Source organism: Trichoderma citrinoviride (assembly GCF_003025115.1).
Source record: "Trichoderma citrinoviride strain TUCIM 6016 unplaced genomic scaffold BBK36scaffold_9, whole genome shotgun sequence".
NCBI lineage: Eukaryota > Fungi > Ascomycota > Sordariomycetes > Hypocreales > Hypocreaceae > Trichoderma > Trichoderma citrinoviride.
In genome coordinates, this window is record NW_020194717.1 from 729,987 (window position 1) to 744,159 (window position 14,173).

At 49.0% G+C, this 14,173-nt stretch overlaps 5 protein-coding genes across 5 annotated transcripts; 2 read left to right on the forward strand and 3 right to left on the reverse strand.

Annotated features, from left to right (window-relative positions):
- Positions 1-163: 163 nt before the first annotated feature.
- On the reverse strand, positions 164-1,005 carry BBK36DRAFT_1169956 (hypothetical protein; the record flags this gene model as incomplete). The annotated part of the gene is made up of 3 exons (XM_024895391.1): positions 164-244; positions 326-562; positions 631-1,005. The coding sequence occupies 3 exons, from the start codon at positions 1,003-1,005 to the stop codon at positions 164-166; spliced, it is 693 nt and encodes a 230-aa protein (XP_024748523.1).
- Positions 1,006-1,628: 623 nt separating this feature from the next.
- On the reverse strand, positions 1,629-2,567 carry BBK36DRAFT_1122402 (lytic polysaccharide monooxygenase; the record flags this gene model as incomplete). Its single annotated transcript, XM_024890939.1, has 4 exons — positions 1,629-1,833; positions 1,897-2,274; positions 2,340-2,394; positions 2,456-2,567. The coding sequence occupies 4 exons, from the start codon at positions 2,565-2,567 to the stop codon at positions 1,629-1,631; spliced, it is 750 nt and encodes a 249-aa protein (XP_024748524.1).
- Positions 2,568-5,690: 3,123 nt separating this feature from the next.
- BBK36DRAFT_66625 (purine and uridine phosphorylase) lies at positions 5,691-9,026 on the forward strand (the record flags this gene model as incomplete). Its single annotated transcript, XM_024898470.1, has 5 exons — positions 5,691-6,705; positions 6,785-6,801; positions 6,860-8,221; positions 8,477-8,729; positions 9,004-9,026. The coding sequence occupies 5 exons, from the start codon at positions 5,691-5,693 to the stop codon at positions 9,024-9,026; spliced, it is 2,670 nt and encodes an 889-aa protein (XP_024748525.1).
- Positions 9,027-9,598: 572 nt separating this feature from the next.
- On the forward strand, positions 9,599-9,865 carry BBK36DRAFT_39937 (ankyrin; the record flags this gene model as incomplete). Its single annotated transcript, XM_024898058.1, has 1 exon — positions 9,599-9,865. A coding segment is annotated over one exon (267 nt), but the record flags the coding sequence as incomplete, so codon positions are not given.
- A 1,173-nt stretch (positions 9,866-11,038) lies between these two features.
- On the reverse strand, positions 11,039-12,650 carry BBK36DRAFT_1169959 (hypothetical protein; the record flags this gene model as incomplete). The annotated part of the gene is made up of 3 exons (XM_024895392.1): positions 11,039-11,554; positions 11,617-12,342; positions 12,426-12,650. 3 exons carry the CDS (start codon positions 12,648-12,650, stop codon positions 11,039-11,041), a joined length of 1,467 nt encoding a protein of 488 aa, XP_024748527.1.
- Positions 12,651-14,173: the final 1,523 nt, after the last annotated feature.

The window sequence follows — 14,173 nt, forward strand, 5'->3', positions numbered from 1 at the left end:
GAACTTCTTGCTGACCACTGTCGCACTTTTGTTCTATCACACAGGCTGACTACCTTGACGCTATTCCAGGTGGTGCGGATGGACAAGCACATGGGCATGCGCATGGCTACACATATCTATACCTTGGCAACAACCTCACAGAGACATGCGCCTGTCTTGTAACTTAGATACTCGTTTCTCCAACGCTTTCAATGACGCCGCCATGAACTTGTATCTGAAGAAATGGATATCTTCCGGTTGGTGGCTGCTGGAAGCGTCAGTAATTTGAAGATGAAAGCTAGGGCAAGGGGTCTTGTTTGAGCCTGGGGGAAACCTCGACACATACCATACTGTTGTCTCCCTGCAGTTTCAGCCGGAGTGACAATTCGAAGACGGTGGCAAATCTGGAAGTTCCACCAGCACAATGACCACACCATCCGCAGCGATCATAGCACAGTGAATGGTTGTCGCCAACGCCAGGGTACCAGGTAAAGGACGATGATAAGGCTCCATGGGTTATGTCCGCCTGATCTGACAGATTTGTATGTTGAGATGGCTGACTTCCTTGCTCATCCTTGCTGGCCTAGACAGCTTCAGTAAATGCCTGGACGCAAGCCATCTAAGATTCCTGGCATCATAGTGAAAACTTACAGTGTCATCATCTTCGTATTCCTTATCTCGTGCCAAGTTGAAGGCATCCGATGTTGCACCTCCGGTCTCTGTGGGAAGCTTGTTCCTATCGTCGCCATCTTTCATATTGCCTGGGCTGCTGGAGTTCTTTGTATCTGCTTGTGCTACCGACGCCTTTCTCGGGTGACGAGGAGACATGCTCTTGTGCTGCAGTAGCGCCTTTTCAGACTTGAAACCGCGGCCACAGCTGCACCTCATCAGTTTGTCAATCGGAAACAAAGAATAACGGTTCTTAGGTGGATGCGGTTTTGTGTCGCGACGATGTTGCGCAATCGCTTCAGCGTCTTTAAAACTTCTACCACAGTGGCAGCGAATCTCGGTGCTTCCCTCAGACATCCTGTTGACGCTGGAGCAGTATCTCTGCGTTTTGAGTGTTCGTTGTTCCGTTGAGCAGGCAGTTTTCAAAACTAGGAAGTGAAACTCAGCTCATAGAGCAGGCAAGCAACCAGGTTTGTGAGGTGAGTGGCAAGAATTTGCAAGCTTTCCAAATTGTCAATTCACTCGAGAACCACTTTGTAGTACAAATTAGCTAAGCCTTCAAAATCCGAAGAGGGCGCATTCACTGCAGCTCAAACGAAGAGATGCGTTTGGCTGTCTTCACGTGGGAGTGTCCACTTGTTGAAGACTTGCTTCGATTTGTCTCCAGTGGTCTCTTCTATCCCCTTATGTTGTGGGCGAAGGGAGAGTTCGATGTCTGATATGTTGCCCGATACGTTCATGAAGGCTCACGTTCATGGCCATCTAAACCCCTACCAGGTTGGTTGGAATACGCATAGCAAACCTTTTGCAGCCCTGAGACAATATGCTGTAGGTAGAATGATAATCACAATCTATTTGAGTGTTATATGCCGTTGAGTCTTGAAAGATATATACACTCAGTCCCGCACATCAAGCCTCTTCATTCACCATCCCCTTGTGAACATCTGCGACCTCACGAACACAACACTTTGCTGTTGTATCTAGCCTTGCCACAGGGCTGGGCCAGGGATCGTGTAGCTAGTGATCGTCGTGTAGGGGTTGAACAGAATGCCGGGGTCAGTGGGCTTGTAGAGCTGAGTTGCAAGGGTTCCGGCAGGGAGCGCTTTGGTGCCCGAGCCTGTGACGGCAATGTTCACGCACTGAGGATAGTTCTGCATGCCGTTTGCACTCGAGGCACCATGGGCACTGAACATCACGCGTTAGCTTAGTCTTATCGGCCTTGGGGATTGTGAACGAGGAGAAACATACGCAAGAATTTCATGTCGGAAGACATAGTTTCCGGGCCTGAGGCTCGAGGGAATCTTTACGGTCCATTTGTTGCCCTGGTTGATAAGATCCTGTTGCGCCCAAACTTGGGTACTGTAGTTGATGCCCGCCTCCTGGATTTTGACCCACCGCAGGGTGTTCTTGTTCACGGTCGTGCACGACCCGCTGCACTCAGCCACATAGGTGATGATGGGACCGTATGGGTGAGGCCACACGCCAGGACCCCATTGGAAGACGATGGTGCTTCCGGCTGCCGCAGTGGCAGAGATGGCACCTGGCGCTGCGTTTTTGTGGCAGACAATGTCGGGCGAGGTGTATTGGTCAGGGGAGATGAAGCCCAGGTCTAGGTCCTCGGCGTACCTACGTCGGCCGTGTAAGCGGTGGACTTCAAGGAGAAGAGCATTCGTATTGTATTTATAACATACCAGCCTGCGACGTTGGGGAATTTACCAGTGTTCTGCTTCAGATAGTAATAATCCACTGTTTGGGACGCATGAGTTAGCTGTGACCTGGCTGGCTTGGGAAAAGAGGGTAGGCATACGAATGAAGCCCTGGTTGTACACGCCGTTAAGGGTGAAGTTTTGGACTTGTCCATGGCCAAGAACACTCCCAGCAAGGCAGCCGAGGGCCGTAAGAATCGCGCAAGTCTTCATGTTAATGTGGCTCAGATTCTCGTCCAGAATGTGTTGATACTGAACGACTCATCTAATATGATGACCAACATCGCCAAACTCTGGAATATTTATAGAAGTCTGGGGTAAAATAGCCATGATCGACGATCTCGAAAGTTTCAAACACTTATTGAAACAAATCTTTAACCGGCGCCGGAGAATTAGAGTCTGCCAACTCACAGGACTGGGGGAGCAAATGTCACCTCGCGTAACACTCGGAGTAACCAAGACCTCATGTGACAAGCACCAGAAATGCCACCTCATATAAAGGTTGAACTCACGATAGCTCGAAGCCTCTTACGAGAGTCAGTGCCAGCTCGTAAGACTGGCAGAGGCAAGACTACCATGAGATAAGCGAGGGTAATATCTCCGTATATAGCCAGAGTGATTCAACCACGGCTAATTTTATATGCTTAAATCTTTGGCTAATCTTCTCTTTGGTCTAACTGCCAGATTGGGCTGTTTTGTTTCGTTCCGTTTTCTTTTAGGCATAGTACCTTGGACTGATATTAATCTTCAACTGATACATCAATTCGATGCGACCTTCTTCTCAGTCCGCAGTTAGCTAATTCGTGCTGGATATCGCGTTACGACACTCCTGATTCAGAGTTCGAGCAGGCACTTAGGGAGGATGGTTCGTACTTGGTTGAGTAATCCTTCTACTCTCAATGATGCTCAAGAGTCTGATGAGCTTAGTTCTCTATTCTCACTTACAGCTCTTGGACACGGATACGCGGTACTGTGGGCTACAGTTGGAACCGTTGCCGAACATTATCATCCTCGTAAGAGTAAATGATCTTCTTCATGGAGCCGGCCAGCGTATTGATCTGTAGTGGCTCGGGATTCTTGTCACAGGCTTAACGAGAGGGCCATTTCTTGGAGATTAGCTGTCCTTCTACGTCGCATTGATGGCTTTATACCGGTTCACTGCCCTAGCTGTCAACAATCTCACCAAGACAGATGAAACAACGTAGACCAAAGAGAGTGCTCGGGGGCCTATGATTGGTGCATACCTAGTTTAGGCCATTGCTACATCCTCGATCATAGATGGTTGGCCATTTATATCACCAATATAACAATTGAAGACGTGATTGGGGCGTTAATGAGGCATCCACCAGTCTAGCGGAGCGAGTGAACGAGGTGGCATAAGCTTGCCCAAGTTTGCAGAAGTCGGCCTCACCGATACTCAACCGGCTGGTATGTCCTTGCTCCCATGAGCAAATCTTAGTATGGGCTACCCCTTAGGCGCTTAGAGATTCTACTCACTCTGACAATTCCATATGTTGACAAGGGTGACAAGGGAGACCTGGGCCGTGTATTGGTGGTTCCGGGTCAGAAGTGTCAGGATGAGGCGTATATGTGGTTACATATTTTGGCGGACACAAATCAGCAGACGTGCAGCAAGTGCCGATTCGAAGATGAAGAAGGGACATATCTGGGGTTATTGGGCAGTGGGTAAAAGAAGCTCTGCAGACATCAACGTGCTCCTGGGTAAATTAAATAGTAGCGATGATCACGGAGCTAGTGAGATACATCATCAGCCAGAGCCGACGTGGAACACCTTCAATGGAATGGTCTTTTTCTGTATTCATCGCGATCATTTGACATCTGATTCCTCCTTCGAATCGTTTCATCCGATGCTGACAATTACACATTTGCTTTTCGGGGCTTGTTCTCGTGGAACTTCCACTCTGCTCAGAAAAGCCTTGTTGTGTTGTATTACACATTCGCCAGGAAGCCCTACGCATTGGCCGGCAAGGAATGGTTTCGCATTCAGAGTTGGTCAGCATTCTGTCGTGAGTAAACTCATTGAAATTTGGTGAAAGTGCTTATTGAAGCGAATATCGTCGTAGATTAGTCGTCAACGGTCGGTATTGCTATAAACCAAGTAAAGGCATGTGAGAGAGAAGTTCAAGTCGTATCATCGTATAGTTTCTTAGAGAAGCCAACAAAAAGGCAACGGCAACGCAGCTACTAGAAGCCTCGATTCTGATATGGAGAAGAGTGAGAGTCACCAAAGCACTGAGCGCCCACATGAACCGTTACCTCAGTAGCTTGAAAATCATGTGCTCTCACAATTTTGGAGTGCTTTCTTAACGTGATTGTGCTCCTGCTCTGTTACATAGCTTGATGCAGTTCTTTGGAGGAAAGATGGATCGGCCCGGCGTTTAAACGCTTTCGTAGAAGATGGCTTTTCAAACACAACTCTCCTGATAAACCCGATCCCTTTCTTGTGCGAAGAAGGCTTTTACTTTTCCCGCAATTTCTGCCGTTGATAAGGTAGAGAGACCATCTCTCTCAAACCTCGCCTCGGCCTTTTCCTAGATCTGAGCGAAATGCTATCACATTGCCTACAATCCCCTGTTGCTCTCGGTACGTGGCTGCCCTTCCATGCTTATAAACATCTGAGGCTGAGGTAGTTACAAGGATCCATATGCGTATTGTACTGTGCCCCAATACTTTTTGTGCGGAACACCTTTTACAAAGATGAAGCAGTCATATGCAGCTTCGCTATCAAGTTCGACAAACTTCATCTTCGGCCTTTGGCTTTGAAGAAGCCGACACAAATACATGCAAACATTCATACGTTCCCACTTACATCTGTCACTATTTCACTCATTAAAGCAATCTTAAAGGATGGCGCAAGTTCAGGTTCATCTTTACCAATGCTTGTCCTTCGTGTCTCTTCCTATACCACTCACATTCTGTGTGATGCAAATCTTCAAGCCCACCATTGCTTTGAACACGCTTTGACTTCATTGTCGAGAATTATGAGTACTCATAATTATAAGCAAGAAATTTGAGACTCAAGCCTCGACCTCCTGGACGAGAAGCCGAAGACCATCATTGGCTGTTGATGTCCATGCAAGGATGGCACAACGCCTTTCTCATAGGCCAGTAACAGGCAGGCCTCAGCCTATCATCAACCTATCCTCCATGTCTATCTGCAGCCTCAGCAGAATAATTTTTTCGTCAACACGTGATGCAATCATGCCCAAGGCTACCCAACTCCGCCCGATAGATATATTCTTCTACGGTTCCCTTCCTTTTCCACCGTCTAGAATATCACTCATAACCCTCGACGACAAAAACTAGTAACAAAGAATGAATGACGACAAAGAAGAGTCGGGTGCCATCGAGCTCACTCAGAGTCAGTACACTGTTGGCTGGATATGCGCGCTGACAGAGGAATTGACTGCCGCCACGGTTATGCTCGACAACATTCATGAAATGCCCACCGATCTCAATCTGCCTTCCACAGACGACAATGTGTACGTCTTTGGATCGGTCGGCAAGCACAATGTCGTCTTGACAGGGCTTCCCAAAGGCAAAGTCGGCACCGTCTCAGCAGCCGTTGTAGCTCGAACAATGGTCAATTCTTTCCAATCTATCAAGTTTGGTTTCATGATCGGTATCGGTGGCGGTGTTCCAAGTGAGGATAACGATATTCGGCTCGGTGATGTTGTTGTCAGCTCACCAATTGGCAACTTTCCCGGTGTCGTCCAATGGGATCTCGGAAAAGCAATAGACGGTGGCAGCTTTGAGCGGACAGGAGCACTCAACAGCCCTCCCCGCGCGCTGCTGTCTGCGTTGGTGCACTTGGAGTCACTTCACCAAAGGAAGGGCTCCTCAATCCCTGGCTATCTGCAAGACCTTGAAGCGAAGGAGCAAAGATTGATGCGATCTTATGGGAAATCAGATATCCTCAGAGACGTTTTATTCCCATCTGACAGCCCACATCGAAATGAAGGCAGTGGCAGAAACAGGGCTGATTGCGAGTCCTGCGATACTGGAAAAATCATCGCAAGAGAGGATCGCGATGAGCCTATAGCGATTCATTATGGTCTGATTGCGTCCGGAAACCAGGTCATCAAAGACGCCAATCTTCGAGATAAGCTCAACGCGGATTTCGGCGGCAACGTCCTCTGCGTTGAGATGGAAGCTGCAGGACTGATGGAGTCATTTCCTTGTCTCGTCATCCGGGGAATTTGCGATTATGCCGACTCGCACAAGAATAAGAAATGGCAGAAATATGCTGCCCTAGTAGCAGCAGCATACGCGAAGGAGCTTCTCATGGTGGTTCCATGTCGCGCGGTAGAGAAGATGGCCACAATTCAAAGTTAGTACTATCCAACTCTCAACCTGACCACTTCCCGTTGTGAATCTTGCCTTGTGAAATGATATTGTAGAATAAAAAGGGCCAATTATTAACACAGTATTATTCTATAGGTCTTCTGTCTGGCGTCTCTGATAAACTGGACGTGATATCGAAGCACATGCAGAACAACCAACAAAGCGATCAACACAAGGCCATCCTTGAATGGCTGACGCCTGTCAGTTACGACTCTCGGCAGCACTCAATCTTCAACCGAAGACAAGAAGGAACATGCGAATGGTTTCTTCAGTCGGAAGATTTCGAAAAGTTCCTACAGAACGACGTAAAATTGATGTTTTGCGAAGGATTTCCCGGTGCTGGGAAAACTATTCTTGCATCCACCGTTATCAACTATCTCCGACATAAGCACGAGAGTCCCCCAGAGGAAAAGGTTGGGTTGGCGTTTATCTTTGGCGATTTTGTACAACGCTCTCATCAGAGACCGGTCGACATATTGGCGAGCCTGACTAAACAGCTACTTCGAAATCAAGCCTACGTTCCGCAGGAGGTGGTTGACACATACAACACGTTGAAAGAAATAGCACCATCATCTCGGTCCAACAAGGATAACTCAACTTTCGCAAAAATGCTTCAACAAGTGATAACCTCGGTTTACACTCGGGTTTTCATCGTTATAGACGCCTTGGATGAACTTGAAGAAGTTCGACCTCTTTTGCTGGAGGTTTTCAATATCGTGAAAAGTACCTCTGCAAGTCTTTTCGTCACGTCCCGTCCTATTGAACAGATCCAAAAGCAGATTCAGTGCAGCTTCGAGGGAATAACACCCTACAAAATCCGCGCACCAGATGAGGATATTGAGCTCTACATAGACGAACGTCTGCTGGGACTAAAAGTCTTTAGTAATGAAAATACCGACTACAGCCCGGAAACGATGTCTCAGTTGAGAATTGACATCAATCGCACAATCAGCGAGGTTGTTGATGGAATTTTTCTTCTTGCAAAGTTTCATCTAGACGCTCTTGAGGGTAAAACAACACCCCGAAAGATTCGCGAGAGTCTGGAAACACTATACAAAGGACCAGACGCATATGCTCAGGCGTACAAGAAGACGATGGAGAAAATCAACACCCAAGAACCAGAACTCCAACTACTTGCCAAGCGCGTGCTCGGCTGGCTCATTTTCTCGGAGAGGGAGCTCTCCAACTTGGAGCTTCGACACGCGCTGTCCGTGAACACTCATGATACGTCTTTTCCCAGCCAAGACCGCCTCGAGAATACACATACGATACTCGATGTATGCATGGGCTTAGTGATAACGGAGGGGCCTGACAAAACTATGCGACTACTTCATTATACAACTCAAGAGTTTTTGCAATCGAATCTGGACTGTCTCGACTATGACCAGGATCCGAAGCAACCCGCCCCTCGGAATTTCTACGCTGCGATTCAAAGAGGCATTGCAGAAACATGCATTACTTTTCTCACACTCGGGACTTCTGATTCCCAATTCACCAATGATGTCGAGGCCTGGGAATTGGAGGATGCTAAGCTTTTTCCAAGGGCGGAGGAGCTTGATTTCGACAAGGTCCACCTCCGCTTCCTACATCCAAACATTGGGCGGCGCCAAGATACATGTATTTTGCTTTCACGTCATCCTTTCCTGTCTTACGCTGTAAAACACTGGGGCCGCCATGCTTTCGAAACTGCGAAAGATGGAGGGGCATTGACAGGACTTGACATGTCAATATTGCGATTGCTTGCTACGGATACAAAGGCCGCCGCTGCGGCTCGGCTAGCAATACTTTACGGTATTCCTTTCTTTGAAACTGGAATGACGGGTTTACATTTTGCAGCCAACTTTGGGCTAGAGACTGTGGCTATCAAACTGCTTGAAAGCAAGCATGATCTCGACGCGGCAGATGACCATGGCCAAACACCTCTGCATTACGCAACCAGAGAGGGACACCAAGTTATGGTCGATTTCTTGCTGGAAAAGGGCGCGACTCGGAATCCGGCGGACATACATGGTTGGACACCGTTCCTGCTGAGTGTGAACAATGGGGATGCGGAAATGGTCAAGCTATTTCTCGAGGCCTTGAATTCGCGCAACACGTTCTACAACTCAGGCAATTTCTTCTTCGAAAGACAAAAGGCATTGACTTTAGCGGTGTATCAAGGCAACGAAGCAATCTTTCAGATGCTTTTGGACGACGGCGCAATTCCCACCTATAAAGCGTGGGAAGATCCCAATCTCACAGCAGTAAGCTTGAGAATCCCTTTCAGACCATGCACAATGAACAGGACGATCCCATCACTTGTTGTAGAAAAGGGGCATGACTGTCTCTTTAATATTCTTCTGGAAAAAGGAACAGATCTCGACTTAGAAGATGTGGATGGACGGACACCGCTCTTCTTCGCAGCCAGCGAAGGACGCCAAGAAATTGCCCGAAAGTTGCTCCAGTTCGGAGCTAATCCGAACCACATCGATCACAATGGAAAAACACCATTGTTGTCAGCCATATGCTGCAAGAGAATTGCAATTGCCAGAGAATTGCTGGATCGCGGAGCCAATCCAGACCAAATCGATAATAAGGGATGCACACCTCTTTTCTTTGCGATGCGGTTAGACTTCCTTTTCAGAGAGTTGCTCCGGGGTAGAGCGAATCTAGATCATCTCAAGGAAGATAGGGGGACACCATTGTTCTTCGCCCTGCTCCGGAGGCGAGAAGCAATTGCCAGAGAATTGCTGGATCGCGGAGTCAATCCAGAGCATATTGATAATCGTGGATGGACACCTCTATTTGAGGCAGTAATTCCGGGGAATGAATCCATTGCCAGAGAGTTGATGGATCGCGGAGTCAATCCAGACCATATTGATAATTATGGAAGGACACCACTATTTGAGGCAGTAATTTCGGGGAATGAATCCATTGCCAGAGAGTTGATGGATCGCGGAGTCAATCCAGACCATATTGATAATTATGGAAGGACACCACTATTGATCACAGTAAGTTCAGGGTATGTATCCATTGCCAAAGAGTTGCTCCAGCGGGGAGCAAATCCAGATCATGTCGATGAAGGTGGGGAGACGCCGCTTTTCCTGGCTATCGCGAAAAAGGACGAAGAGATGGCGCAACTATTGCTGGAACACCATGCTGATCCCAATCCAAAGCCTGGACACAAATTACACGACGCAGGGACGCACTTTCAATTTGCTGTTACGGAGGGGTGCGCGAACCTGGCCAGTCTATTGCTGACAGCTGGGGCGAATCCAAATCCGCGGTAGCAGAGGAATTCGCCACTCTATATTGCTTGTGACAAATGGGACTGAGGACTTGGTAAGGTGGTTGTTAAGAGATGGTCGTGTGTTAGTCAACTTGGCGGTGGATAATAAAACTTATTCCGCGGCTCGCTGGAGGACATAAAGGAGTTAATCCATTGCTAAAAGGCCACGGTGGGGTCCCAACCGATAAAGAGTCGAATCCAGGACTTTCTCATGGTTCAAATATATGTAAGTTTTCCTCCCTCGAACTTCCAATGACGTGGCTTTGTCTAATGTTAGAGCTCAAGGAGACATCGAAATGAACAGAGTTGGTGAAGGGAAAGGTCTAGAAAAATTTCTACAAGTTGTTCTGCTAGGGAAGAGGTTACGAATGACATGTTTGAAGCATGGGTCACCAGAAGTTCTTCCACTAAGTTCGGCGTCTCCCGAGACTGAAGCCCCAGTTATGAGCTGCGCCGTGTCCGTGTAGTCTGGATGGTGACTGGAATATATGTCTTATGGCAGACGAGATGAATGCTTTACGCGGATAGAGTCCACTGGCAACCAATCTTCGCTTTCCAGAATCTACTTCTGTTGGACAAGACATTCAGCGCCTCATTTATCATATCTATTTGAAACAGTCAAGTCGGATCTTTTCTTCCACATTCTTCGCCCCATCTCAATTGGTTCGACAAAGGGGACAAGAGAAAGACGAGTTATGAATCACATCACGCTCGTGGAAATTCACCATATTATTGAATTGCTTCAATTATCCTACACCTTCATGAGTCTGAGCATTTCAGCCTTACATGTATCTTATATACGACGCAATTCAATGGGAAGTAAGTACTGCATATGTGCATGTAACGAAGTGCAGCAGTGATGAAGCGGCATGCGAAAGCACAAATGAAAGTATCGTTGAAACATTGAATCAGGTATTAAACATCCTTCACTCTATGGCCGCGTGGGAAATCGTTTATGCAATCGCTTCAAGGAACAGCCGCACCCAGCCTGAATCAGCCTCTCAGTATTCAGGCGTCGTTGAATTTGAGCACTTGTGCAATCATCACTCATTCAAATCAGCTCCTCCTGCATCTTCTTCTCCATTATCCCCCACAGTCCCTGCCCCCTATGTCCAGAAAGCCAATAGTTCCCCTCAGCATCCTTCCCCACAATGATAATTCCATCAGAGAAGCTGTACGGGCCCTGCACACTCTGGACATACGACGGTGTCAGGGGCGTGCTGCGCGGCGTCACAGCTGCGGCCGACAGATCGGTCCCGTACATGTTGGCCTTTTGCCAGTTGGAAAACATGAGCAGCTGCATCGAGGGGCTGCCAAAGAACGGAGGCGCCTTGTTGGCTTGGTCGAGCCGGATCAGCGAGGTGTAGGCCTCGACTTGTTCGCGGGAGCCCTGCTCCTTGATAGAGCGGCGGATGTGGGATGCCAGGTAGCTGAGTGGCTTCTGAAGAATGTCTTTGGCGGGTAGTAGAGTGACGAGAAAGCCGACACAGTTGCTGAGGAATGGTCGTCCTTCCGGTATCAAGTCTTTTAGAATTGGTCGCCACTGGTAGGCTTGTTGTACAGCAATCTGGATGGCAGGTCAGCATAACCTTCTTCAGTGGCTCTATACCGCAGGATTGGGGCACTTACGGGCTTCTCCGAGTTCTCTGGAAGGTTAGAAATTGCCAATCGCGCTACCCAAGCCACGAGAACATCTCCTTCACTCAGGAAGGGAGCCTCCCCCTTTTCATCGTTAGGGTTGACCTGAGCAACAAGGTCCACAAGAGCCCTTTCTCTCAGCCTTGCGAGATACGCAGCAGGCATGCAGAGCATACGATGCTCCTTCTTCCTGATTATCAAGTTGTAGGAGTTCTGAAGTGCCCACCAGACTAGGCCAGGCTTGGACACATGATGCTCGGCGAGGACATGGGGCTCTGTGGGATTCCTGCCGACCTGGTCCAAGATATACTCGTCAGGAGCCAGCGGCTCAGGAATCTCGTCCTCTCTGCCCTGCAGCATCAGCATCCAGGCATCGAGAAGAGCCCGTTTCGCCGTCGCATCAAAGGTGAGGTGTAGCCAATGGAGGACGACGACCGTCGAATTCTTGAACGAGACAACCCGCAGCCCAAACTGAGGACGGTCGGTGTAGATGTAATCATCGAGCTTCGTAGGAATATTGGGTCCGTAGATAAGGTCCGAGAGTTTATCAGGGTCTCCCACGAGTGCTGGTCGACCATCGCGGGGAGGACGGGGGATGTGTGATGCTGCGGGATGATCCTCCACTGCCAAGTCGCCGTGATTCACATGGTCAAACCCCACTGCAGGGCGATCTGGGGAGAAGCTGACTGGTATATGATGCTCAAGTTCTCCACGAATCTAATCAATGCGGGAGGGGCAGCGGCTGGATGTCAGCCTGGGTCAGGAAGGGGGGAGGGTTGAGCACAGTTTATATGGCGCACATTCTTTCTCAGCCGAGCACCCAGCTTCTTCCAACCGGGCCGGCTCACAACACGCTCCAAAGAGGTGCGTAGTTTCTCAGGGTCCAGTACATCGTCGAAAACAAACAGGGTATATAAAACGAACGTCCTGAAGATGATTGTGTCGTCAAAGAAGCCGACCGGTACAACCAAGTCGGTTGGCACGCGCTGAGGCGCCTGCGGCTGACCAGAAAAGAAACTGAACATGTTCGCCAAGCCGTTACAGCGTCGGTTTGTCACAAGAGGATCCTCGGCAGTGAAATCATGGTCCTTTCGGATCCTATTAATATGAGAAATAAAAAAGCGGCGCGAAGCAGCCGGTTTCTTCAACGGCACCGGCTTCCGTACTTATCAGTATATGCTCCATTCTCCGCCCCTTGTTGGCCCCTTCATTACCGGTCGTTACCCGAGATTGTGAAGCTATCTTTACCTAACTACAGAAAGGGAGAGTCAGGACCTCATCGGAACCAAGAACCAACACGCAGTAGTAGTCCTAGTAGTAGTCCTTCTTAAAGCCGGGGACGGGTTTGCTGTCATGCAAGCGACAGGAGAACCCAGTCGGCGTTAGCCAGGGCCTCCGTATTAGGACGTTGAAGGGTTCTCTAGCGTCTCCTCTCTTGCCTCTCTGTCAAACATGTGGTAAGCTTCGAGTTGATAACTGACAAGCCTAAGGAATAATAATCTGCCAGCGTACTCGGACGAAACCACCCGGGCTCAGGGGTTGCGCGGACCTGGGGCCGATTTCCCCGGATGAGGCTATCCTCGGCAAGAGGTCCGCAAAACGACAGGGACCGCCCAATGAACACGTGCATACACTGGGGCAGAGGAGCGCAGTAGTATTTTGCAAGGGTTCGGCGAGTTAATATGTATGCGCCTCATGGGTCCTCTGTGTGCCGACCGTGGCCTCGCTTCCAACTTTTTCTTCAAACCGCTCGCCTGGCCCCTGGGTCCATCTTCAACTATTCCAGAAGCGCTGCCCGAAGTAACTTCAACCCGTGCCACTTCCCTGCGGCACACGGATTCAAGTGGGGAGTAATCCTCTCGGAAATACGCCAGCCATGGCTTGGGGGGGGGGAGCAGAATGGCCTGCTTTCAGGCAAAGGAGCTTTCAAACGCGTGATATTTCGTACAACGTACGGGAAAACTCCAACTGTATTTGCCGCAGTGCTAAGGGAGGATAGTATTCCATGTCAGGAGATGAAGGCCAAGACAAACTATCGTGATCCAAGATATTGACCAGCTTCACGCAATGACATGACAAAAGTAATCAAGTCAAGGAGTTCAAAGTAGAAGGCCGAACAAGGTCTAGTCCAGAGAACCAGGTATTCGGCTCAATACGATATACGGAGTTTGGCAAAAATAGCTGCCGCATTCGAACCCCAGCATCCAGGGGAATGCCTGCTGTAGGCCGGTCAAACCGTCCATGTTGGTTCCATGTCCCATGGGCTTCTTGTAGAACTTTTGCTATTGGGATCTACAAAAGAAGAATTCTAAAACACACACCGCTGGCAGTATTACGGAACGGTCCGAAGCGAGTTGTTGCTGGTTTTCCTACTTGAAGTCCCGCGATGGCTCCCAAAAGCCACAACCGTTAGGAGTTTCTTGGTTCCCGTTTTGCGACTTCTTTCAGCCTACCGTTGTTCTCCTGTGCTGAAGTCTCCTCATTCGCCGCAGCTCCTGTGTAAGGGCTGCCCACCCCCTCCCCCCTTTGGCCATTTAGCATGGCCTCG